Source organism: Myotis daubentonii, chromosome 14, assembly GCF_963259705.1.
Source record: "Myotis daubentonii chromosome 14, mMyoDau2.1, whole genome shotgun sequence".
Taxonomy (NCBI): Eukaryota; Metazoa; Chordata; class Mammalia; order Chiroptera; family Vespertilionidae; genus Myotis; species Myotis daubentonii.
In genome coordinates this window covers 38,568,665-38,595,413 of record NC_081853.1, presented here as the reverse complement: position 1 = coordinate 38,595,413, position 26,749 = coordinate 38,568,665, and the positions used below count along the sequence as shown (strand labels likewise).

At 38.6% G+C, this 26,749-nt stretch overlaps 1 protein-coding gene across 1 annotated transcript in view; it reads left to right on the top strand.

Annotated features, from left to right (window-relative positions):
• Nucleotides 1-26,749, top strand: part of EFHB (EF-hand domain family member B) — a 43,420-nt gene that overhangs the window by 9,864 nt on the left and 6,807 nt on the right. Inside the window, exons 3-10 of the mRNA XM_059664064.1 lie at nt 1,383-1,526; nt 2,449-2,629; nt 5,741-5,851; nt 8,991-9,120; nt 15,899-15,982; nt 16,390-16,457; nt 18,116-18,270; nt 25,209-25,416. Coding sequence (XP_059520047.1) covers nt 1,383-1,526; nt 2,449-2,629; nt 5,741-5,851; nt 8,991-9,120; nt 15,899-15,982; nt 16,390-16,457; nt 18,116-18,270; nt 25,209-25,416 — 1,081 coding nt within the window. The remainder of the gene's footprint in view (nt 1-1,382; nt 1,527-2,448; nt 2,630-5,740; nt 5,852-8,990; nt 9,121-15,898; nt 15,983-16,389; nt 16,458-18,115; nt 18,271-25,208; nt 25,417-26,749) is intronic.

Here is a 26,749-nt window from a genome sequence, read left to right as displayed (position 1 = left end):
GAAGACAGACAACTTTCAATATTCCTTGTGCAAGTTGTTTAAACTTAATGTATTGGATTTAGATTTGGATTCTTTATTGTATTTTGAGGGCTTCTATAGATTTTATCCAAGGAAGTGAAAATTCCAGTTCTATGATTTCCAGCTTTATAAAAAGCTACAGAGGGGATTCCATTTATTTTAAAAGGAAATATTTATGGTGTGCTTTCTAACCTGGATACTTCCTGACTGTTCTCTAAATGTAACTTTTAAAATAAATTATTTCCATTAAAAAACAAATCTCAGGACATTTTATTATTTGGAGCTGTAGGTCCCCATGTGCTTACTATACGCATGCAATGAAGGGCATTCATTGATTGGTATAGATCAGCAGTTTTCAACCTTTTTCATCTCATGGTGAGACAGGCCAGTCAGCCAGGACAAGTGGAATAGAGAAACTGAGACAAGAAAATTAAACACAGCCAAGCAGTTTGGGCAGCTTGCAGGGGCAGCTTGCAACAAGAGCTTATCTCCCCCAACCAAGGACACTTAAGAACAAATGATTAATACCTCTCCTCCCTAATAAGAGAATACATAGCTTAAATCACCTTGGAACTGCTAAGGCAGGAGGGGGAAACGGGGAAGGAGAGAAGAGAGAATTTCATCTCATTCACTGAACAAGGAAGTCAGCAGTCTTGAGATTTTCCAACATAAAATTGCCAGATGTTCTCATAAATTCTGGGAAAGCCACAGCCAAGCAATCTAGTCTGTGCCCAAGATATCCGGCAGTGGAACCTTGAAACCTGTAGACAGAGAAGTATAAAACCTTAAGCCTCCACCAGGCAGGACACTCATATTAGCTGGGTGCTCACTTGTGCTTTATGCCAAGTATATTTTTTATAAATTTGCTTCCCTTGCTTTCTTAATAAATTTGTTTGCTTTGCTTCCTCAATACATTCAATGCTACAATACTGCTGTCCACTGTCAGTTGTTTGAAATCTTTCCTACGAGATTGATAAAAACTGACGAGGGGACAGCCGTCTTCCTCTGACTCGGGGGGGCTGTCTGATAACAGCTTTTCTGGGTTTGATAACAATGGCACACATAAACTAATAACTAAAATTCTGTGGCACACCAACAAAATATATTTTTTGCCGACCTGAAAAAAAAAAACAGGTGTAAGTTTGATTCAGTCATACCAGATGGCTATTGTTGTGTTGGTTGTTGTCATTTTTTTTATTTGACAATCTAAGGGAAAAGAGGTCAGTGCCCTTGACTAAATATTCAGGTATTGCGTGTTTTAAAAGTACTTGTAGCACACTGGTTGAAAATCTCTGATACAGATCAGTCCTAATATTTTAAAAACTGTACTTGATAATTCTATTTTCTTGTCTCACTGTTTGTAGCCAATTACTCCACCTGAGACAAAAAAATTTTTCAACTTCAGATATCCACCTGCTGGAGCCGAAAGAGTATTTTATGGCAGAGCAAATGATCCTCAAATTGCACCGTATTTGACACATGGAATAAGATCTCAAGTTTCACTACCGGTAACTTCTTTTTCTTTTTTCCCTGTATATTACTACTGACGTACCAAAATGAAAATTCACAAACGAGGTATAAATGAAATCATCAGTTCCACTCTCCTTTCCACCCTACATCTTGAGCACTGGAAAAAAGCAACCCCAAACTGGCGACTCTGACTCTCGTGTCTTTCCCCTTCCCTTCTTCTTCCCCCCAGGGGCATTACCTTCACCTTTCTCTCTCCTAAGCTCCAAGGGCCCTCCTTTGCCTCTTATTCTCTGTGCCCATTTCTTCTATGGCTCACTTCTACCTCTGTGACTTTCTAAATGAACTTTCTCTAATAGTTTTTTTTGGGGGGTGGGGTGGGGGGAATCCACGAAATAGCAGCCAAAAGAATGTGGAAAAATTAATCGTTAAAGCTACAAACTTGGTATCCTCCCCTCAGATATTAAAAGCCAAGTTGCACTCCATATTCTGACAGTAATAAGAAACGCTGTCAGGCTTTGCAGGGAACGACAAAGGCTGGGCGATTATTGCCTAGAGGTACTAGAGAGTGCTTACCAGTAGATATATTGAGTGAGTGGAGATGTCCATTCATTGAATGGACAATCTAGATTCAGAAAAAAACATTTGTTGAATTCATGTGTTTCTTTTGTTTGGCATTCCCATTTTTCTGGAATATTGGAGTCAAGTCACCTGGGAGCTCCTCTCATAAGTCTTTTAACCCCATTGAAACCTTTTAACCCCTTTGAAAGTTCATGTTTAGACATGTTTAAGCTTCATAGTCCTAACGGTTACAGTTCCTTTGAAGATGAGCAAAGCAGTGATGAGGAGTATGTGGTACAATCTACAATCATATTTTCTTCTCTCTAGCCATAGATTAGAGTGTCAGCTTTTAGATTTTTGCTTCTTTTGTTCTTACATCCGTGCTTTGTATGATTTCTTTAGGCAGATGTATTGATAAACCCACAGCCTATTACAACATTTCAACAGAAAATTAAAGATAAAAAGGAATCAATATATTTTAGTAATCAACGAGCACCATTAGGAAAATCTCATGATCAATCACCAGGATTACCTAAAGGCCTGGATGTACTCAATACGACATTTGGAACAACAGTCATCAGAGGTAGTAAATAAAATAAGGGATAGGAGGGGTGGCAAAAAAAATTCTCAGAAAATTGAATTAAATATCCCATTGGTATGGTGTTTGGTGGTGGTGGTGGTGCCACTGATGACTAAAGAATGAGAGATGGGATCATAGCAACAAAGCTACTCTTAGACCCAAAATCCTTAGAGTTTATGTGTGCCAGGCAGTAAAAGTTCAGGTTTTGAAGTGGCGATTCGGTGAGCATAGTATGTATGATATAAAGACAGGGAAGCGAGCCCTGGCTGGGTATCTCAGTTGGTTAGAGTGTCATCCCCATGTGCCAAGGACCAAGGTTGCAGGATCGATCCCCAGTCAGGGCACTTATAGGAAGCAAGAAGCAACCAATGAACGCATAAATAAGTGGAACAACAAATCAATTTCTCTCTCTCTGCCAATAAATAATTATATAGAAAAAAAGACAGGAAAGTTGGCATTGGGACCAGCGGTGTAGGTTGCAATTCCTTCTCCCTGGACATCCATTTGTGGCTGTTTTTTCTTCTTCACTAAATGCCCCTGATGTGTTCATACGTCTTAACTCTTTATGAAACTCTTCCATAAAGTAGGTCAAGCAGCAAATAAGTTTGGTAAACGCTGACACCCCCTTCTGCACATGCAGATCCCCATGTCTACCACATACTAACAAACATAGGCAGTGTATAGAGAGGACTTGTCTTCTCATTTTGAGAGGGAGTGGAGCACATCTTTCAACAAACGACAACGTATAATTGAATTGATCATTGGCCATTATTTCTTCTGAAGCTCCAGCTTTCTGCCATGTTGTCAGGCACCTTTCTTTACACGTTTCTCACATTTATCTTCTGTCTTTTTCAGGTTTCTACCCTGTCTCCAGAGTTTTTACAGGAGACCTCAAATTCCATCTTTGTCCTGCAGAGAAATTCAGTTCTCTTTGTCTTTCTGCACCCATTAAGGTTCTGCTCCAGGACTTTCTTCCACCAAAAAGTCCATCAGATTATTTTCCTTAACATAGTAACATCCACCCTGGATATAAATTATGCCTTTTTCTTAGAATGCAAAATATGCAGTTGTATTTTATTGTATCAGATCTTAAGTTAAAATTTGAAATATGGAAAATGTATTTTAGAACAGATAAAATATCTTTTTTTCTTCTTAATAGAATTAAAAATTGTGTTTATGTAGGCATGGCATTACAGTATTACAGTAATGATATCGTAAGTGCTGTCTAGGACTAGCTCATTTAATAAGGAAAGTACTGTCTAGGTGTACCTCATTTAAACATATCATGTTCCAAAATGTGTATGTGTGTGTTAATAACTATAGTGGTTCATCTAGTAGAAAGAAGTACTGCTTTACAGTATTATTCTGAGTATGACCACCTTCTGGTATTCTTTTTTTGTTGTTGTTGTTAATCCTCACCCAAGCATATTTTCCCATTGATTTTTAGGGAGAGTGGAAGAGAGAGGGAAAGACAGAGAGAAACATCAATGTGAGAGATCACATCTATTGGTTGTCTCCTGCATACACCCTGACCCAGGCCCTGGCCAGGGAGGAGCCTGCAATCAAGGCACGTGCCCTTGACCAGAATCGAACCCCGGACCCTTTGGTCTGCAGGTTGATGCTGTATCCACTGAGCCAAACCGGGCTAGGTATTCTTAACTGTTTGTTTACAGACCTCAGTTCTGGCAGAAAGTCCAAAAGAAAGAAAACATGTCGTTAGGTTGAAAGGGAAGAGTGAAATTATAAATAGATTTATATTTTATAATTATTATATCATTAATTATATATTAATATTAATTGTATGACAAATATATCAGTGATTATATATTAATACATAACAGATATATTTATTATAACTATAAATTAATCCTATATAATAAAACCCTAATATGCAAATTGACCAAACGGCTGAATGACTGCTGGAACGACCAGTCGCTATGATGTGCACTGACCACCAGGGGGCAGATGCTCAACGCAGGAGCTGCCCCCTGGTGGTCAGTGCGCTCCCATAGGGGGAGTGCCGCTCAGCCAGAAGCCGGGCTCATGGCTAGCGAGTGCAGACCAGAGCCTCTCCCGCCTCCGCTGCAGGCGGGTGGTAAGGAGCGAGGGCTCCCAGACTGCGAGAGCGCATAGGTCAGGCTGAGGTCATGCACTGGGCCTCTAGGTATTATAATAATTAGTATATATTATTATTAGTAATCTATGTTGTTAAGTTGAAAGAGTAAAATTGTAAGTGGAATTATATTTTAAAATCATTATGTAAAATAATGAAAACAAAATAATTCACTATTGTGGGCCACCACTCCTGAGAAAACAGCTACTAAACAAGTTATAGCTCTAGGTTTGGGATCTGTAAGAAGAAGAGGAATTTCTTTCTGATTCCAGTGATTTCCCTGGTACTTTTGGCTAGTTTGAAGATGGATATTCAAATCTAAACAGACTCAGGGTGTATGTTCCAGTCTACAGCTGCCAAAATTTGCACCAAGGCTCCCCCACAGGGCATCAGGGTTTTTGAAACTGATTTATGATTCAAATTTGCTTAGATCATCATGAGAAGTCTGGAGCAAACTAAAATCAAAATTCTCTAGAGTTTCAAAATTGGGAATTTAACTAGGCTTGAAATATGGCTCAGGACAACCTAAATGGTTAACTGGTACAGAGTTTTGATATTCTTCAGACTTCTAGGGAACGAGCCAGGTCAAATGAGGGTTCCTAGAACAGTAACATCTGGACTATGTCCCATCTATCTTGATAAATCTTCATTTCTATTGGCTTTGTGTTCTTCTAGGGTAGCCATGCGGCTTATGCATTCAGCTTACCTTGTTTGTCATTTGTTCTTCTACTTAATTTAAATATAAATAGAATATATATTTCAGAGAGGAAGGGAGAGGGAGAGATAGAAACATCAATGATGAGAGAGAATCATTGATTGGATGCCTCTTACACATCCCCTACTGGGGATTGAGCCCAGACCCCGAGCATGTGCCCTTGACCGAAATCAAATCCGGGACCCTTCAGTCCCCAAGCCGACACTATCCACTGAGTCAAACCAGCTAGGGCTATAAATAGATTTTTAAAATACCTTAAAACTGATGTGATTAATTCTTTCTTTAGATATATCTGCTCGAGATGTGGTGAATCCACCGAAACCCTATCATGAAGTATTTAAAGAAGGGGAGGAAGGGCATGACCTATATGTTGTTTCTCACAATGATTATTATGTGGGTAAGTGTCCTCCAGTATAAAATGGGCCTGACAATATGGGACTCTCAGATTTGTGAAGAGGAATAAAAGAGATAATGTGCATAAAGTTAAGAGCCTGGCATATCATGGGCGATCAATAAATAATAACATTTAAAAAAATAACGTCATAAACCCCCATAGCTGAGACCACCTACCCTTAAACATTTTGTATGTAAAATGTAGAAATGTATGTATCATTAAAATGAAAAGACAGGTAAGAGAGATTAAATGCTAGATAGTGCTATTTTGTTTTAGTGGTTTTAGGCTTTAAAATACTGTTCTTTTTTAAATGTCAGGATTATTCTAAGTGCTTAGCTTTATATGAGGAATATTGATTGGGTATTGGTTAAGTGAACAACTTCTGACTAAGATATATCCGATTCAAACTTTAGCTCATTTTTTAGACCTTGGGTATTTTAATTGTCCTATTAACATCTATTCTAGTCTCTTAAATGGGGAAAATAATATTGTAAGGATTAAGTGAGTGCTTGCAAGAGACTTAGCATAGTGCCTGGAATATGGTAAAAGCTCAATAGGTATTAGTATTTAGTCATTTTGATTAATAGTAACCCTATTACTGGAATTATTCTACAGCACAGCTGAAAGGCATTAGATGTTTATAGTGCTATAAAACACAACTTAATTGTTAATGTGTTGATGTTAAGTAGAATCGTGATATGATAGAGGGTTGAGAATTAGACTCAGCTATATGTCCTGAGAAAGCTGCTGAATTGTGAATGATTCATGAACTCAACTTCCATTAGCTAGAAGCAAGACTCTCCCTTGATTGCAGCTCAAGGCACCTCTCTCCCTTGCTCCTTCTTTATTTCTTTACTTTTTCTTCTCCATCTTACTCCCAGTCTATGGTCTTCCTTCTAAACTTACTTCATAGCTGGGACTTGTATCCTATGCTCATTTCCTGGAATCTGCCATTCTCTTCTTTCATGACCAATCTCTGCTGGTTCCTACACTCTCTAACAGGATCCCAGTCTTGAGATTGTCTCTACCTTGACATTCAGACAGCCACTCCTGCCACCTGCTTGGTCACCATGTTCCTTCTCACAACCTCGACTTCTCTCTCTATCTCCACCCCCTCTACTTTCTGACTCTCTCCCTCCCTTTCTTCCTTTCCTCCCTTCCTTTCTTGCGAAAATATTTTATTTACTTTTTGGAAAAAGTTTAGCATCTCTCACACAATCTAATCTAATGCCTTATAGTTGTTTTAAAAAGAACTGTTTGAATGAATGTATATAGACAGCCTACAATGAGATATCTTACTAGATGCATTTAGCAATTGGAGGTAAATGAGTGTAGATTAAAAAAACATATTTTGAAGAACTTAACTTCATTTGCTGATTTTTACAGATGTTTCCTTAGCCTCTTGAAAAGTCATGAAGTCCAATCTTTTAAATATTGTTATTTTTTTCATAATGAAATTATTTATATTTTTATTATAAAAATACATAATATTGTGCATAATTTAAATATGAAAAATGATGAAAAAGTAAATGTAACCTTGAAATCCCATTCAACCAGAGATGACTACAGTTTTTATATTAAACATCTTTCTAATCCACTATTCATAGAGCTATCTTTAGTTAAATGTGATCTTATTCTCAATGCTTTTGGGGAACCTGCTATATACATTGAACATATTTTTTAACTTAATATGTCAAGCACACTATTCAATAGGTACACTTCTACAACTTCTTTTAAATACACTTAATTTAAATCATTACTGAAGTAATAGGTATTTCTTTTATAAATTGCAAGCTATAGAGAAATACAGAAAGCACAATGAAAATCTCCCACAGTTCCCAATCTTGCACAGATGATACTCTCATAGCTGTATTTGCTCATTCATATATGAGTATATGTGTGTATTTTGCTCTGTATATATGTTTTTTCCTATTTGCTCTCTCTCCCATTGTATGAAATCTTGGTTATCTTTTCATGCGCATTTCAATATTATATTTTTCAATATTAAAAATATTGCTTATATATCTTTGTGACTATGGTCTATTTCCTTAGGATACATTCCTATATTTCTGAGCATCTGAAATTTTCACTCTTAAGCCTAACTGTTCTCCTGATAGCTTCCCCAATTTGCCCTCACACCCACAGAATATGAGAATTTTCACTTCCCCACATCTTCCCATATAGTGAGCTTGCCAATCTTTTTCTTCTTTTTTTAAATACTCACCCAAGGATATTTGCCCATTGATTTTTAGAGCGAGATGAAGAGAGAGGGGGAAACAGAAATATCGATGTGAGAGAAACACATTGATTGGTTGCCTCCTGCAGGAGCCCCCAACCAGGAGGACTGGAGAGGAGGAGCCTGCAACCAAGGTACATGTCCTTGACCGGAATCAAACTGGGCCAACGCTCCATCCACTGAACCAAACTGGTTACGGCCAATCTTCTTTATTGTTACTTAACTGAGAGACCAATTATAATTTCACATGATTGTTTTTCTTTACATTATTTGGGTTACTAGTGAGTCTGAATATCTTCTCTCCATTATATCTTAACCTTTGAGCTAATCTCTAGTTTCAGTCTCACTTTCTAATCTAGAAATAGAAACTAATGCTACATTTTGACTTGAAAAGAAAAAACCACAGTATTAGATCTTCAATATAAAGACCTCCCTGTTGTGTTCTCTGCTCTCAATCACCCTTTGAATGTTTCTAATATGAGATAAATGATTTTAGTGAACTGTGAGGGTTTCAGTGTTCTCATGTCACTAAATCTCAGTGAAAGCAAGTACAGAACACCAACCTCTCTGATCTTAGCATAATGGGAAGGACTCCTGGGACCCCAGAGCATTGCCCAACCTCCCCAGTCTTCAGGATTCCTGTAATGTTAATTGGGTCTGCATTTTTCATCATGTGCTGCCTACTTTCCAAATATTAACACAAGGAACTCTTGTCCACCAGTCTCCTACTTCACATGGGAGAACTCTTCTGTCATCTGTTGCCTAATATGTGCAGGTCTCTGCACTGTTACAGTTTCATTCTTTGTTCCACTCTCATTTTCAATGTCAATGAGAACATAATGTGCTTCCTTCAAGATAAGGTTATTTGTATTGCAGAAGTCAGAAGTCTCCCCTTTCTTTTCACAGGAGAAGCAAAGAACCGAAAGTATAACCCATCAACTTTCCATAGGTTTAACCTGTACGGGGCCCCAACACCACATTTTAATGATGGACGAACCATGGCAAAAAGTTTATATTGGCTCCATGAATTACAAATGTAAGTTTAATTATATTGTATCCTGGGACAAGTGTTAGATATATGACCTATGGACTTAAAGAAAAGTTTATTTTTATTTATTTAAATTTTCTTATTTATTGATTTGAGAGAGAGAGAGAGAGAGAGAGAGAGAGAGAGAGAGACAGACATTGATTTGTTGTTCCACTTATTTATGCATTCATTGGTTGCTTCTTGTATGTGCCCTGATGGGGGATAGAACCTGAAACCTTGTCATATCAGGACAACTCTCTAATCAACTGAGCTAGGACTTATTTATTTATTTTTTAAAGATATATTTTATTGATTTTTTACAGAGAGGAAGGGAGAGGGATAGAGAGTTAGAAACATCGATCAGCTGCCTCCTGCACACTCCCTACTGGGGATGTGCCTGCAACCAAGGTACATGCCCCCTTGACCAGAATCGAACCTGGGACAACTTGAGTCTGCAGGCCAACGCTCTATCCACTGAGCCAAACCAGTTAGGGCCTAATTTATTTTTTGAAGAGGTAATACAATGATATGTTTCAGACATAAAATTAATAGAAAAGATATAGTGATGTATCTTCCAAATTGACCAGATCCCCCATAGATAATCATGATAATGTGTGTGTGTGTGTGTGTGTGTGTGTGTGTGTGTGTAAGTATATATCACTCTAAAATTACTTGGTGATTGTAAAAGCAAATATAAAGACATGTATGAATGTTTTTGATCTATGGGATCAACTCTATTGATGTTTCTTAAAGATAATGGGTTTTCAAATCTCTACAAAGATAGCCATGTCACATATAATTGACCAGTCCTTTATCATTCATCTTTGTTTAATAGTTATTTGGGCCCAACTGATGTGGTTCAGTGGTTGAATATTGACCTAAGAACCAGGAGGTCATGGTTAGATTCCTGGTCAGGGCACATGCCCAGGTTTCAGGTTTGGTCACCAGTGGGGAGCAAGCAGGAGGCAGCTGATCAATGATTCTCTCTCATCATTGATGTTTCTATTTCTCTCCCTCTCCCTTCCTCTCTGAAATCAATAAAAATATATCTTAAAAAATAGTTATTTGAGCACCTGAGCATCTGACTTATTCTTGTAAACTGTGATCTTTTTATGCCTTCATTCTATATATGACTACTTTCCTAGAAAATGAAAATTAGCATTTTTAGTTTTTCATAACCTGTGTTAAGCTTTATATCTAAGCTAACACTTAAATAGTGGGAGATTACTCATAAAAATCCATATTTTCTACTATGCTTAAAATATCAGAAGATTGAAAGAGGACATATGCAATATTTTCAATAATAAATTTTTAATGAAAAATAAAATAAAAAGCAGAGACAATTAAAAAAATTAACAGAAGATAGGAAATACTGGTCTAGTGGGTTAAAAAGGTATGTCCAGACAATTCCCAGAACCTCTGAAAGTTACCTTATGTGGGAAAAGGGTCTTTGTAAATGTAATTAGATTAAGACTCTTGAGATGAAGAGATCATTTTGGATTATGTGGATGGGCCTGGAATCCAATGACAAGTGTCCTTATATAAGGAAAGGCAGAGGGAGATTTGAGACTGAAGAGAAGGCACACAGAGGAGAAGGTGAAGTGAACATGGAGGAGGAGATTGGAGTGATGCGGCCTAAAGCCAGCGAAGGCCTAAGAATGCCAGCAGCCTCCGGTGTTGGAAGAAGCAATGAATAGATTCTCCCCTAGAACCTTTGGAAGGAATGTGGTCTTACTGACACCTTGATTGTAGACTTTTGAGGCCTTTGGAACTCGTGAGAGGATACACTTGTTGTTTTAAGCCACAAATTGTGGTGGTATTACCTTTTTTATAGCAACCACAGGAAACTAATATACTGGGCCTGCACGTCTATATATCAGCAGTGGGAGTGGATTCATTTTGCCTTCTGCCCTCTTTAAAGGACAGACTGAACCTACAAGTTTCCAGGCTCCAGTGTGGACACAAAGTTGCATTCCCACAACTTGTGACCCAACCTGCCTCACTCAGTTGCCCCTCTGTTCACGGTGGTAACACCCCCTCCCAGTTACAGAGGCAAAGTGCTAAGTATTTTATATATTGTTAAATTAATCCTACCAACAACTCCATGGGGTAGGTGTACTATAATTTTAATTTTTTCCCATTTTACAGATGAAGAAACTGAGGTACAAAAAATTATATCATTTGCCTAAGATCGTGTAGCTAAGAAGTACTAGGTTAGGAATGAAACCCAGGCAGTGTGACTATACCAGATTTATTTGCCCTTGATTCTATGATAACAGATTTGAAATAATGATTTCTATTCCTTTTCCACTTCTTAGTTATATGAGTTTCTGATACTTGAATTATTCAAAACAATAATGATAAAATACAAACACTAAATAAATTCTTACAATATTATAGTAAACCCTTATGGAATAGTTTTCTTTTGGGTATAGGAGAAAAGTTTATATGACAAATATTCATTAATTTATCATTATTTAAGTGGTTAAACCATACATAAAGGAAAACATGAAGAAATTATTGAAATATTTAAGGACTTTAGATACTTATAAGGAAGTGTAACAAAAATTGATAATTAAAGGGAGATGACAAATATGATTTATTCAGTTATGAAAGCTTAAAAGTAGAAACCTATCAATTTTTAAAATACATTAAATAAACACATTAACAACAATGTAGTTCTTAAGAATGTCCTAAGAACAGAGCCTTTGGGTCATTAATAAGGACATATTTATTAATGATTTGGGATAGTCATAGGTAAATACACTGAGTACTCCAAAAACTAGGGCAAGCCCTAGCTGGTTTGGCTCAGTGGATAGAGTGTCGGCCTGCGGACTGAAGGATTCCGGGTTCGATTCTGGTCAAGGGCACATGCTCAGGTTGCAGGCTTGGTCCCCAGTGTGGGGCATGCAGGAGGCAGACGATCAATGATTCTCTTTCATCATTGATGTTTCTCTCTCTCTCTCTCCCTCTCCTGTCCTCTTTGAAATCAATAAAAATATATTTTTAAAAAACCTAGGGCAATGTTATATGTTAATTACATCTCAATACAAAATAACTGAATTTATAAAAGCAGGCAATAAGCAGGGTACATTTATCTCCAATTTGTCTCTATCCAAGAGGAAACATTGTTTATAGAACAACGTTTTATTTGATCATAATTTTTGTATTTTGAAATGTAATTGGAAAATTATTGCTAAAATAATAGAGCATTTATTCCTTCAATTGGTTGGATTTTTAAAAATAACTCACTACTTTTCAATGTGATTTCTAGTATAAACTTGGAATTAAGCATGTTTGTTTATATTTTAAGGCATCTGAATTTTATATGTACTATTTTAAAAATATATATATTTTTATTGATTTCAGAGAGGAAGGAGAAGCGAGCGAGAGAGAGAGAGAGAGAGAGAGAGAGAAACATCAATGATGAGAGAGAATCATTGATCAGCTGCCTCCTGCACACCCTACTGGGGAATTGAACCCACAATCCAGGCATCAAATCGTGACCTCCTGGTTCATAGGTTGGTGCTCAACCACTGAGCCATGCCGGCTGGGCTATATGTACTATTTTAACATAAATTTGGTTTACTCTTAACTTTTTTTAAAAAAATATATTTTATTGATTTCCCACAGAGAGGAAGGGAGAGAGATAGAGAGTTAGAAACATCGACGAGAGAGAAACATCGATCAGCTGCCTCCTGCACACCTCCCACTGGGGATGTGCCCGCAACCAAGGCACATGCCCTTGACCGGAATCGAACCTGGGACCCTCCAGTCCGCAGGCCGACGCTCTATCCACTGAGCCAAACCGGTTTCGGCTACTCTTAACTTTTAAGGGATATATTTCCTCTGTAAAACTACCTCTATCTGTATTTTGTTTATGACTTTTGGTTTGAAGAATCAGTTAGAATCTTCAAATAGTAAGTGTATGTATATGTGTGTGTGTATGAAAAATCTTACTGGCATGCAAAGGACTTTATCCTGAGTTGATCAGTGAATGCTGTGAGGTTGTGTGATAATGTTACAATTATTGATATTCTGACTTAAATGGCTTCTCACAGGTACTTTCTGATTCTCCCAGAAACATAATCCAGGCACTATTAGACGGGAGAGAGTAGACTCTGTGATTTATATACTAACCCTTATCATTCTTCCATGTTCCTAATTATGTCTTTTGGAGCTGGTTTTTAGATTGGCAACTTTATTTATTTCAAATTATGGCCTTTAAACTTCCATTGATTTATTCTGACTGTTACCTGTATTTGTTTTCCCTTCTTTTTGAACTAATGGAAAGTAAATAAAGTAAGAAGTGAATTACTTTATATTTCATCTTTTGTTTCTCCACAGAGTGTCGCTCTTCTCCAGAAATTTATTCAGCTTGATATATTTTTTTTTAATATATTTTATTGATTTTTTACAGAGAGGAAGGGAGAGAGATAGAGAGTTAGAAACATCGATGAGAGAGAAACATCGACCAGCTGCCTCCTGCACATATCCCACTGGGGATATGCCCGCAACCCAGGTACACGCCCTTGACTGGAATCGAACCTGGGACCCTTCAGTCCGCAGGCCGACGCTCTATCCACTGAGCCAAACCGGTTTCGGCCAGCTTGATATTTCTATAGCACAGGAAATAGTTTTAAAAGAAAATGAAATTTAAGAATTTTATATTCATTGTTTTCAGTCTTGAGCAAAACAATAGAGGATTTATTAATTCTAATGTTAATGAATAGTAGTGCTCTAATTTTACAGTTCTCAAAAGAAATCTTATTCATTTAATCACAACGAAGTAACAAAATTATATTACAGAAAATTGGCAAAATAAAATCACCCATAGTTTTGTCACTTTAATTCAGCCATTATTTTTAATGTATTTTTTTCTAGTGTGGCTTCCTGTGTAGCTTTTTGCATAAGTTTGATCAGAGTGCAACCTCATTCTTTATTCTTTTTCACTTAACATCAAATAATTTTATATTGCTGTGTATTCTTAATAACCAACATTTAAATTGCAGGCAATATTCTTTTTAATATGACATAATATAATCACCCTTGATAATCGAATATTTAGATTCTTTTTGCATTATAGTCAATGAGGCTACAAACATTTTTATAAATATAACTTCTTTACATTTTTAATTGTTATGTGGATTATCTTCTTATGATTGGTTCCCAGAGGTAGATTAAAAAAAGAGAATGAACGTTTTTATGCTTTTTGAATCATATTACCAAATTATTTCCAAAAGGATTATAGCAATTTGCACTAGGAATCTGCAAGAGTTTTACCATTTACTTTGCCAATGTTGAATATTTTCTTTCTCTCTCTCTCTGTCTCACTCTCTCTCTTTATGTCTCTCTCTCTCTCTCTCTATATATATATATGCTAGTGTACTATGTTAAAAGTAGTACTTTGTTGTTTTCACTTTACGTTCTTTCATTACTAGATAGTATTATAATTTCTCTATATTTTACTTACTAGATGTGAGTTAATTGTTTATATTATTTATTTATTTATTTAATGCTTAATTTTCTTTTAGCAATTTTAAAAGTTAGACACCTTGGTTTTGTTCATTGAAAACAAATTGAAGTCTGCTTTCTTATTCTTTCATTAAAATTTCAGATTATCCCCTAGCCAGCTTGGCTCAGTGGATAGAGTGTCGGCCTGAAGGGTCCCAGGTTCGATTCCGGCCAGGGGTGCATGCCTGGGCTGCAGGCTTGATCCCCAGTGGGGGGTGTGCGGGAGGCAGCCAATTGATGATTCTCTCTCATCATTGATGTTTCTCTCTCTCTCTCCTTCTCCCTTCCTCTCTGAAATCAATAAAGAAATATATTTTAAAAATTTTCCAATTGTATTATTAACTTACCTTTATAATCTGTATATATAAAAGGCTAACATGCTAAGTGTCCAACTGTCCGGGTAATGATGTCATGTAGCAACGCCTGGCTTCCTCTTTCTAGTGACTAGCCTCTTTGCAATTTCTTCAGCCCAGGTGGAAACATTTCACACATTAACCAAATGTCTGTGAAGCATTTTCTCATGCCTCATCTCATTTGATCCTCACAGAAATCCTGGAGTAGGTAGATAGGAGACTCAGTGGAATCCTGTTTTCTTTTCATTAGCTGGAAAATGGAGATTTAGAAAGCTTAGAAACTTGAAAAGAAGTAAGAAATGGTGGACCTTGAAAATGACTTCAGGTTTTCTCACTGCGCAGAATATAGTCAAACACTGCTGCAGTTAAATATTTTACCCTTTGTTCTTCCTGCGTGATCTACAATAATAATCTGCTTGTGTTGATATTTACTGCTGTGTTGCTGACAATTACCTGAAAGAGAAGTTGGGGTGCTTCACTGGGCTGGAAAAAGTTTAGCTATATCAGAAAGCAGGTCTTATTAAGCAAGTTTATTCAATACTATAAAAGGCTAAGTTGACTCGCACATGTGCAATACATATAAAGCTCTTGCTGGAGCCAATCACACACATGTGTTTTGATCTGTCATTGTCAATTGAATTTGGTTGACACTTCTATTATAGAAAAAGGACGAATAGCAATATTAAAATATTTCTTCTAATTAATTTCCTTTCAATGTGCATAAATTCATGCACCAGGCCACTAGTAGAATGATACATGAATGAGCATAGAGCTTTCTTTTTAGCATATGATTTATTTTGAAACTGGATTTATTTTCCCGATGGCCTGAAGTATACTATGATTTTCCTTACCATATGTATATTTGGCAGCCAAGAATACTTTAGGTGATGGAGATAACTGACAATTTTCTAATTTTGTAGGAAAAGAGGAGCTAAGGTTGTATCCAAGAGAATTGATGATTTCAAAGAAAAGTTTCAACATAAACTTGGAAGAGTCTTTGATCCGTAAGTTAATGATTAACTTCGAATCGCGAGTGTCTGTAGATTGAATTTTAAAAGTACTCTTGTGGCAAATGTTGGCTTGTGTTCTATTTGTTTCTATCTGTTAAATAAGAAAGCCATCCTTGTGTGTTTATCTGTCAGCTTCCTCAGGGCCTGTGGTTGCAGGAAAGTGCTGAGTTCTCCGGGATAGAGAGGGAGGGAGAACTTGGTGTAAAGCTTTATTTCATTTTAACTTACTGTGGTACATTTTCCTCTCTCTTCCCTGTCTCTGGAGACCGGCTGTTTGATAACGTCATAGTTTGGTTATAGGAGAAAATATGGGCTATTAAAAACATATGGCAAACATATTTTAAATTCCAGGGATGCCATGTGGTGGGTATTTTAACTAAAGGGTTTGTTTTCTTGGATAGCATTGCAGAAACAATGAATGTTCATCCGGACCACACATTTGGAGCTTGTCTCCGTCCTGACGACTATGGTAAATATACAGACTTTCTCTTTACAAAACAAACAACAACCCCCCCCCCCCCCCGCTCCCCGCCCCAGACCCCCCCCGCCGCCCCCCTCCCCCCCACACACACAACATTATACAGTTAAGTTCACCAGCTCCTCTCAAAGCTTCTAATTTTAGAGGTTTTGTCGAAACAGGTTTGGCTCAGTGGATAGAGTGTCAACCTGCGGACTGAAAGGTCCCAGGTTCGATTCCAGTCAAGGGCATGTACCTGGGTTGTGGGCACATCCCGGTGGGGGATGTGCAGGAGGTGGCTGATTGATGTTCCTCTTTCATCGATGTTTCTGACTCTCTATCTCTCTCCCTTCCTCTCTGTAAAAAAATCAATAAAATATATTTAATTTTAGAGGTTTAAAATATCATATGAATATTAATAAGAAAAGTTTGTAACACAAGAAAGAAAAAAAGTTTTTTGTGTCATGTTTGAAATAGGCACAAATTAAAGCCGTTGTAATGAATATTTTCAGTCAATTAGGGCTCACAATTTTATTTAGAAAATAAATATGGCCTGTATTAAACAAGCCAAAGTGAAGTGAGGCAGCCTTTTACTGAATCAAATACAGTGGGGCCTTGTAGTATTGTATTGGCCGTTGCTACTCTTAGTTAATGAGACTGTGGATAGGGTAGGGGTGTTGGTAGTGGTATAGGGAGAAGCAGGACTGGGAAATGGGAACTTGATCTGCAGACTGAAGGTGGACTAGAAACCCATATTAGGGGGAGTAGGGAATTTGAGTCTAGTTTTTAAAAAGAAAATGTTTTTATTGATTTCAGAGAGAGGAAGAGAGAGGGAGAGAGAGATAGAAACATCAATGATGAGAGAATTATTGATCAGCTGCCTCCTGCATGCCCCCTACTGGGGATCGAGCCCAAAACCCGGGCACATGCCCTGACCGGTAATTGAACTGTGACCTCCCGGTTCATGGGTTGATGCTCAACCACTGAGCCACGCCGGCCAGGCTTGAGAACAGTTTTTACAGGGGCTCCCAGAGGTTCAGCCATCTCTGAGGCAAATAGAGTGGCCCCCACATGAAATCCAGCCCCAGCTTTTCAGTCCTCAGCATTGCAGCCGAATATCTGCGAAGAGGCAGTCAGGCCTCCATTGTCATAGAAAATGACTTGACAGCTGAGCAGGGCTAATGATGCCCCCACAAAATTTATTTCTTCAGATTTTGTTTTCATTGAACAGAGAAGTCACATAAAACAGAAATATTAGTTTTTGTCCATTACTTCATGTACTTTTTTTTTAAAATATATTTTATTAATTTTTTACAGAGAGGAAGGGAGAGAGATAGAGAGTTAGAAACATCGATGAGAGAGAAACATCGATCAGCTGCCTCCTGCACACTCCCCGCTGGGGATGTGCCCGCAACTAAGGTACATGCCCTTGACCGGAATCGAACCTGGGACCTTTCAGTCCACAGGCCGACGCTCTATCCACTGAGCCAAACCGGTTTCGGCCATGTACTTTTTTATACACAAGATTTTGTCATGCTGGATCATAGTGTTGGAGTTAGGTAGATTTTTCATTCATGGAAGTTGTTTGATCACTCTCTTTCTTTAGCATGATAATACTACTGACAAACTTTATGTTCAGATAAAAAGACTTTTCTCCCCCTCCTCAATAGGCTCTGATGATCTCATCTATAATAGACTCCCGAGTGAATATCTTCGAGGCAAGGATAGGGAGCGAGCCATGGTTGCAGCAGTTCGTCATCACTTGAAGAACGTTAACTGCGAAAGGTTTGACTCTTTGCTGACAGCCTTCAGGCACTATGACAAGGCCAGTAGCAGAGCAGAGCTTTTTGGTTTGTGCATAGGCTTCCAGATCCCTGCAGATGGGTGCAGACCAGGGGCCAGGGAACTATGGCCTGTGGGACAAATCCAGTCCACCTCCTGTTTTAGTAAATAGGCTTCCATGCCCATGTGTTTTGAGTATTGTCTGTGGCTGCTTTTGCACTACAAATGCACAGTAGTGCATCAGAGACTGCCTGGCCTACAAAACATACAATATATACTTTTTGGTCCTTGACAGAAAAAAATGTTCTGACCTTTGCAGTGGTTGTCAAAGTGTGGTTCTTTACCACCATTGCTATCACTTGGGAATGTGTTTAAAATGCACATTGCAACACCCATCCCAGACCTACTGAATTAGGAACTCAGGGGTGGGGCCTAGCAACTGTGCATTAACAAGCCCTTCAAGTGATTCTGATGCACATTCACGTTTGAGAGCCATTGATGTAGATTATTTAACTAGAGTGTGCTGGGAGCAATGGGAGGGAAGCACCGTGGAACCCTGGCGAAGACTCCTGAGGTAGAGACAATCTACATCTAAATCTGAATATGTACACACAGTACTGTCAGTCTAGGTCAGTGGTTCTCAACCTTGGCTGCACATTAGAATCACCTGGGAATCTTTTTAAAATCCTGATTTCTGGGCCTATGAAATCAGGATTTTAAAAAGATTCCCAGGTGATTCTAGTGTGCAGCCAAGGTTGAGAACCACTGGTCTAGGTCCATGTCGCACTTAGAATGTCTCTCCCCTGGGGGAGCAGGGTGTGGTTTCAGTTTTGAGATGGCAAGACCATTCAATTTTCAAGTTACTCTAAATTTTATCCTTTGATCAAGTAGATCAATCTAGAGCTGTGGGATTACCTGACATCATTATAGGTCATCAGAGGATTGCTTTACCAAGCTGCTTGCCTTTAGGTTATACCAAGGAACACTATTATATAAACTGCTTACGAGGCCATGGTACATTTTTGTTCTTATGTCCACGAGACTGTTTATTTTTGTCATGTGCACTCTCTTTATAAGGAAATCCTGTCTTTCCACAGGTAATAACTGTGCTTCATCTAAGTATTTGGTTTGTCTTTACCTTATGAACAACACGAATTTTGCATTAATTGTCCAGACCTTTTTGACTAGGCCACCAGGAAGCTCAGAGTCAATTCAATGAAACTCATCTAGTTTGTGAATATGAACTTATAGCATACATGTTGTATGATCTTTTTATTCAAGTTTCATCTTAATTTTTTCCATCCTTATATTCTCTTTGCTTTGATTTCCTCACTTTTATTTTGGTTCTGTTTTTATTTTGTACTTATTTTTATTAATTGTATTTATTTTTCTAGGCAGTCTAGCAACCATTTTAGAATGATTCTAATATAAACAAATAAAAGTTTATAAATAAGTCTGTGATAATGTGATGTATCATCTTGATATGAGAAGAAAAAAGAACAGAATAATTTTAGTTTATCTCAAAAGGAAAAATATAATATTCCTATTTTTCTTCCTCTGTTGAGTATAGTTTTTTAAAAAAAATATATTTTATTGATTTTTTACGGAGAGGAAGAGAGAGGGATAGAGAGTTAGAAACATCAATGAAAGAGAAACATTGATCAGCTGCCTCCTGCACACCCCCTACTGGGGATGTGCCCACAACCAAGGTACATGCCCTTGACCGGAATTGAACCTGGGGCCCTTCAGTCCGCAGGCTGACGCTCTATCCACTAAGCCAAACCAGTTAGGGCAAGTTAAGTATAGTTTTTGTTTTTTTTTTTTAATATATTTTATTGATTTTTTACAGAGAGGAAGGGAGAGAGATAGTCAGAAACATCGATGAGAGAGAAACATCGACCAGCCGCCTCCTGCACATCCCCCACCGGGGATGTGCCCGCAACCCAGGTACATGCCCTTGACCGGAATCGAACCTGGGACCCTTCAGTCCGCAGGCCGACGCTCTATCCACTGAGCCAAACCGGTTTCGGCAAGTTAAGTATAGTTTTGAGAAAGTTACACTTCATAATTTTTTATCTTAAAAGATTCTTAATCACTCATAGGCTAATTAATTTTAAGTCCATTCATTTTATTTGTTTTTAGATTAGGGCCTGTGTACCTGTGTTGTCCTAATGCATAAAAAGTGGGTTAATATTCTCATTTAGGTGTGTACTGATTATGTAGGGACACACACCAACCAGTCATCAATTACACTTCTCACATAGTTGTGTTTAAAGAAAAGAGAAGTATTCAACAGTTTCTCTGGTTTTTCAGTAGAGACCAATTGCTATTTACAGGTAATTTAAAAATGATTCTTCAGAATTAAAATATGTAAGCTAAAATAAATACATTTTAAACGTAACTCAAATCCAAGTTATTTTACAAAGATGGTATCCAGGGAAATTTATGTAGCAGTGATATGAATAAGAAAACCTGCCCATACGTAGTGCTCTGCTTTTAAAAACTTCTTCATTTTAAATGTAATTATAGGCAAGATGATCATCTTAATAGATGTTGATTATCTTAGTGAACCACCAGGCATACTCCTTATGATACAATTAAATTAAGCAGAGAGGAAATTACTGAGAATTATTTAATGCTGATACACCTTTTAAACAGTAAATTTTTAATATGTGTAATGTAGTGCTCAGTGTCCTTGAGGAGCTTTTTTTCTGAGAGAGTAATAAGATGTGGGTCTTCCTACTACAGCTGTAGGATAATTTTTGATTATTTGAATTTTCTATCGTTGAATGCCCTTTTTAAAATTAATTAATTAATTAATTATAGTGTTTTTTTTCCTGTTAATCCTCACCAAGGACATTTTTCCATTGAATATTTTTTAAGAGAGTGGAAGGGGAAGAGATAGAGAGGGGGAAACATCAATGTGAGAGAGACACATTGATTGGTTGCCTCCTCCTCCCCTCCCCTCAACTGGGCTGGGGATGGAGCCTGCAACCCCAGTACATGCCCTTGACTGGAATCAAACCTATGATCCTTCAGTCTGTGGGCTGATGCTCTATCCATTGAGCCAAATTGGCTAGGGCTTGAATGCCCATTTTTAATTTAATGCCAAAACAAAACTAACAAGATATTCTTTCCTAAATGAATCTTCTTGACTTAGAGGGTTAATTCTGTTATTTATTAAGCACACAATACATCAGACATTATTCTGGATAATGTGTAGACTTTCCATTTAGGGAACTTAAAATCTAGAGGGTGGAAAATGCATCATGTCCAAGAACGGTCACAGCAGAGTCCCACATTTTCAAAATTAGGCCAATGTAATTCTCACTCCTTTTATTCTAATTATTATCCAGGAAGTAGCTGAGATGGGATGGATTCCTTTTGGGGGGCAGCTGCATTCAGAGACAAACTGCTTTACTGTAAGATGTATGAGCAGGAGCTGATAGGGAAGGTAGTCTATTTTTGAGGCTATTCCAGAGCTCAGGTGGCTGTGGATGGTTGAGAGCAGGAATGGTTCATTGAATACCTTGCTGAACAGCTGATTGTTGAGTTGCTTTTGGGCTGTAAGGCACAGCACTGTCAGACTGAAAATGGTCCAGAAAGCAAAACACATGACTCAGATAAATTTCATGGGCCATTCTATTGCGACTGGAGCTGGTTGATTAGGCATTGCCGTTCCATAACTTGAAAATGTGTCAACAGTGGTGAGGCACCATTCATAACTCTGAGAGGGGACAAAGGTCAGCCTGCCAGGAGCATGGAGCAATGTCTTGTGTGCAATGCGTCCCCCCGCATCATGAGACTGATGGGTCAGCTTGTGGCAGGAGTCACAGTTTGTCACAGGGCGGTAGCCTCTGCATCAGAAACATAGAGTGCTTTACTTTGTGCCTTGTCTTTTGTGGTGGGTGTGTTGCCATGTCTGGTGCAACGATGGTTCTGGACAGCCATGGTGGCAATCTGAATGGATCAGGCTCAATCAGAAGCTTGATTCCAGTTATTCTCATTAGAGACGGGACCCTTATCATGGTCATCTATATGAATTACCCAGAGGGCTCATTCAGTAGCCATGATCCGTTTCCATAGTTTTCAGACTCAAAAAGAAGTGTCTTTAATCTTCTAGTCTATAGCTTTCCAAATGGCAAACCAAGCAGGCAGGCCATTGGCAACAATCCAAGAGTCAGTAAAACTATAGCAGCTTCATCAAGGGGAGGATTGGCCAGAGCCATAAGAATGGCCTTGATTTCTGTTCACTGGGTAGAGTGACTGTATGTCTATTTTCGGTCCTTCGGAGCTGTCATTGAGGTTCAAAGCCACAGCAGCCCAGTGAAGACCACTGGCTTTCAGGTTAGTGAATGAGGCCCAGGCGCATGGGGGGCCTCTGTGAGCTGTATGGTCCTATTGAGCCAGTGGTTTTTGCTTCAGGTAGCAAAGATGCATCAAGTTTTCCCCCTAAGGATTGCTGCCCTTTTCATGTAAAACTGAGATGTAACTGGGGTCAAGCCGGCTGCCTTCTTGAATACACCATTACCATTTCACAAATGAGGCTTGTTAAGTCCTTTCTATCTTGTTAATCATTGAGTCCAAGTTGGCTCACTTCAAAATGCTTATTGGTCTGGAAAGTTACAAGGCCTCCGTGGGTCAAGTGTTTAGTTTCAACAAGAGCTCAGGAACTGGCTATTAGCTGCTTTTCAAAAGCTGTCTGCCTGGTTAGGGGGCAACAAGTCTGAAATCTCATGGGGCGCCTTCAAGTGGAGGTTGCCTCTCTTTTTCCAGAGGCACTAAGTGACAAACTGATTAGTCATGGAGACTTGTAGCTCAAAGGGGCCATTAGGGGTGTGGGGTCCCGAAGGTATTAGCAGTTCTCTGCATGTGGTTCTTCTTGATCATGAGTGCGTCTGGGTCTTAAGAACATTCCCAGTACAGGCACGTAAAGTATCAATATCACTTACACGTGTAGAAGTGGAAGCCACAGAAATACGCTATTGCTAGCTTTCCCTCTCCACATCAAACAAACTCTGCCCAGGCCCTCTAGCTGCATCCAGATGGCTCCTCCCCCACAGACTGAGTAGGATGATGACTTTGGCACCTGTATTCAAAGAAGCCACGAAAGTTGGAGTCTCTGCCCCCCCTGAAGTTCCACAGAATACTTGGACAGCTGCTTGTGGTCTTTGATCCCCCGTGCGGACAGGGAGACCTTAGCCCCACGTCTACTCATCTTTCTTCTTAGAACTGCTGAGGTTGGGGTCTGGGGAGCGAGAGATTAAGGGCGTGGAGGGAGAGAGGGTGTCTGCACCAGTGAGTAAGAAACATATACTTGCAGTTTTGAGTGGTGTGGTGGTGGCAGGCAGCTCAAAGAAACACACCACCAACGTTGTCAGGTCACACAGATGAAAAAAACCACCAATGTTTTCAGTCCACACAAAGCCCTATACTGGGCAGCAGAGTTGTCATTATTGACACCATCTATTTCCGTTTTGAAGATCCTCTTGATTCAACAGCCACAGCCCACGTTGCTTTTTAGCCAGGGCTGTGGGTTTGCTTTTTTGGTTGATTTGGGTTTGTAGCAGATGATTTCATAAAGGAGTCTACTTTAATCCAGGGCATTTGTAGCTCCCTTGTCAAGATAATATGTTTCAATAGAAACACACACACACACACACACAATGGTATGTTTTAAATTCTCCTTCTGTTTCAACATAAGGGTTAGGGACATTTTCCAGGCCTACGGATGTGAAGACAGGAATTTATCTAGAACTATAGGGTCAGTGTTTTAGTCTCCAGGGATCACCTTCATCATTGTAAATCCAATCCTGGACATAAGAGCTGAATACTAGTCAATGAGTCAGTTATGGCTTCCCTTGTCTGTCTCAGAGAAATCTCTCTCTCTTGTGTGTGTGTGTGTGTGTGTGTGTGTGTGTGTGTGTGTGTGTTTATATTTCCTCCTTTCTTTTCTTCTCCTTGTCCTTCTCTCCGTCCTCCTCCTCCTCCTCCTCCTCCTCCTCCTCCTCCTCCTCCTCCTCTTTCTCCTCCTCCTCCTCCACCTCCTCCTCCACCTCCTCCTTCTTTTATCTCAGAGAAATCTCTCTGAGAGGGCCAAAGCTCCCTTATAGCAGCCAGGACCCTGGGGAACATACTCAGATCTTGTACTGTCATCTTTGAATGGATTCAAGGTTGGCTTAAGAGAGTTTAGGAGGGGCTGAGGAGGAAGACATCCCAACTCTTGTCATTCTTCCTTAACGAGCATTATGGGCTCTGCCCCCACACCTCCCGAGTGAATCAGCCAGTTTCTGCCCAGGGCCGTCATACATTTCCCTCCTATCACACTCAGTGTAGGTGCTTCTGTATTAAACTGTTCTCTGAAAGGGGGTGCAGGTTTCCCCTCCCGCCAGACCAGGATGAATTGTAGTGCTCATTGTCACAATGAGGGCTTACCACCAAATTGGCAGCAGGCCCCTCTTGCCCATAGGAGTGTTAACAACAAGCAGGCAACTAAGTGTCTTAGAATCCACCTCCCTGTCCTTGGCTGGCAGCTGCTTCCCCAATTCTTTCCCATTACCAGGTCGTGAAGTGGAGGATCACTCACTGCCCAGTTGGGACACCAGAACACTTTGAAAGCAAGGAACCTTGTAGAGAGCTGTCACAGCATGCTTCAGATGAAATGTCAGGCATGAGTCATCGTCACATCTTCTCAGTGTAAACAGCATGATTTAAATGAAAAAAATTATTAAATCGAATTAACAAAGATTCTGAGCCACACCTTGCTCTAACCAGGGTTAAAATTACTGTGCACATAGCAGATTGGCACCACGAAGATCAATCTTGCTTAATGTTGGACTCCTCTTATGTGACAAATAAGACATATTCATTGAATCGATGTGGTAGAACTCTTTCTTTTTTCTTAAACTAAATAATAGGTGTTGCATACCCTACTTTTGAAGACAACGCTCACTGCACCTTTTTTTGCTTTATGTCTAACAGAAGGCAGATGGGGTGATAGATAAAGATGAGCTTCTGGAAGCTTGTGAGCAGGCCAACTTGCACTTGGATGAGAAGCTCCTGGACCAGCTATTTGACTACTGTGATGTGGATAATGATGGGCTGATTAGCTACCTGGAATTTGCAAATTATCTTACCTGGAAAGATAAAATGCCTCTGAAAGAGTATGAAGAGAGGGTTGTCATTAAAGGTAATTTTTGAAGCTTTGCCAAACTCTTAAATGGACTTTAATATTTCTAGGAGCTCATCTCAACTTTAATATTATGTATTTAAAAATATGCACATATATATACATATTTATTTGCTTGTTTATGCATAGACTATCCATAGAAGGGTAGGAAAGAATTTGATAACATTTGCTATTTCCAGGGAGGGGGAACTGGGTAGCTGAGGGATAGGATAGCAGTGAGACTCAGTGTTTTTGTTTTTTTTAAAATAATTTTTATTGCTTGAAGTATTACAAAGAGAGAGACTCAGTTTTTAATCTTATGTTTTTGTATCTTTTGAATTTTATTACTCATTTAAGATAAAAAAAAAATAAAAGCAAAAGAATTTATTCAGAAGCCCAAAACATGATATACAGTTCCTCAGAAAACTGTTCACAAATCATTTTTATAGAGTAACTAGAGGCCCAGTGCATGAAATTTGTGCACGGGTAGGGTCTTGAGCGGCTGCCAGCTGCCAGTTGGGGCCTCCCTTCCCCCAGCTGCCTCCTTCCTGTGTTTGGCTGGCTGGCCCCGCCCCTTGGTCGAACTCCCTGTCAAGGGGACAATTTGCATATTAGGCTTTTATGATATAGGATTATCTCTCCTCCCCCAGGGAAAATGAATAGTGAAGTAGAATTTGACAAAGGAAAATTTAACCAGTTAGTTTTCGTAAACAGTAACAACAAAAAATAAAGCCATAATCTTCACTTTCATGCAAATATTTTCATGCTTACATATTATATACCTGCATCACTAATTATATATAGATATACATATATACATATTTGTATGTGTGTATGCATATATTTAAATATAGCTAAAATCACAGCGAATGTACCATTTTTATTTTATTATTTTTTTAAAATTTAACTTTCAAATTTCTGTGGAATGAAGAGATACTTTTATGGTTTCTGTAAACTTCATTTTCAGTTCCTTCATGCTGTTGTATTATGAATTACTAACCATTTCCTTACTCTGAAATTTTGGTTGTTTCCAGACAGTTTTAAAGTAATATGGGTAACACTATAACGATTATCTCTCAAAAAGCTTTCTGTTTCTAATTATATCTCATTTCTAATGAATGCTATTATTACCCCAGAAGTAACTCTCTTTACGTATTTTCGTTTCACTTTTCTAAATGATTTTACCAATTTGCAACTTTACCAGCCAACGCTGTGAGACAATTTTACTCCAACTGTGTTACCACTGAGTGTTATTTCAAACATTCTTGTAATTTAGTTGGTATATAATGATGCATCATTTGCTTTAATTTTCAAATCTTGATTATTAGAGAAAGATAACTATTTTAAATGGTTG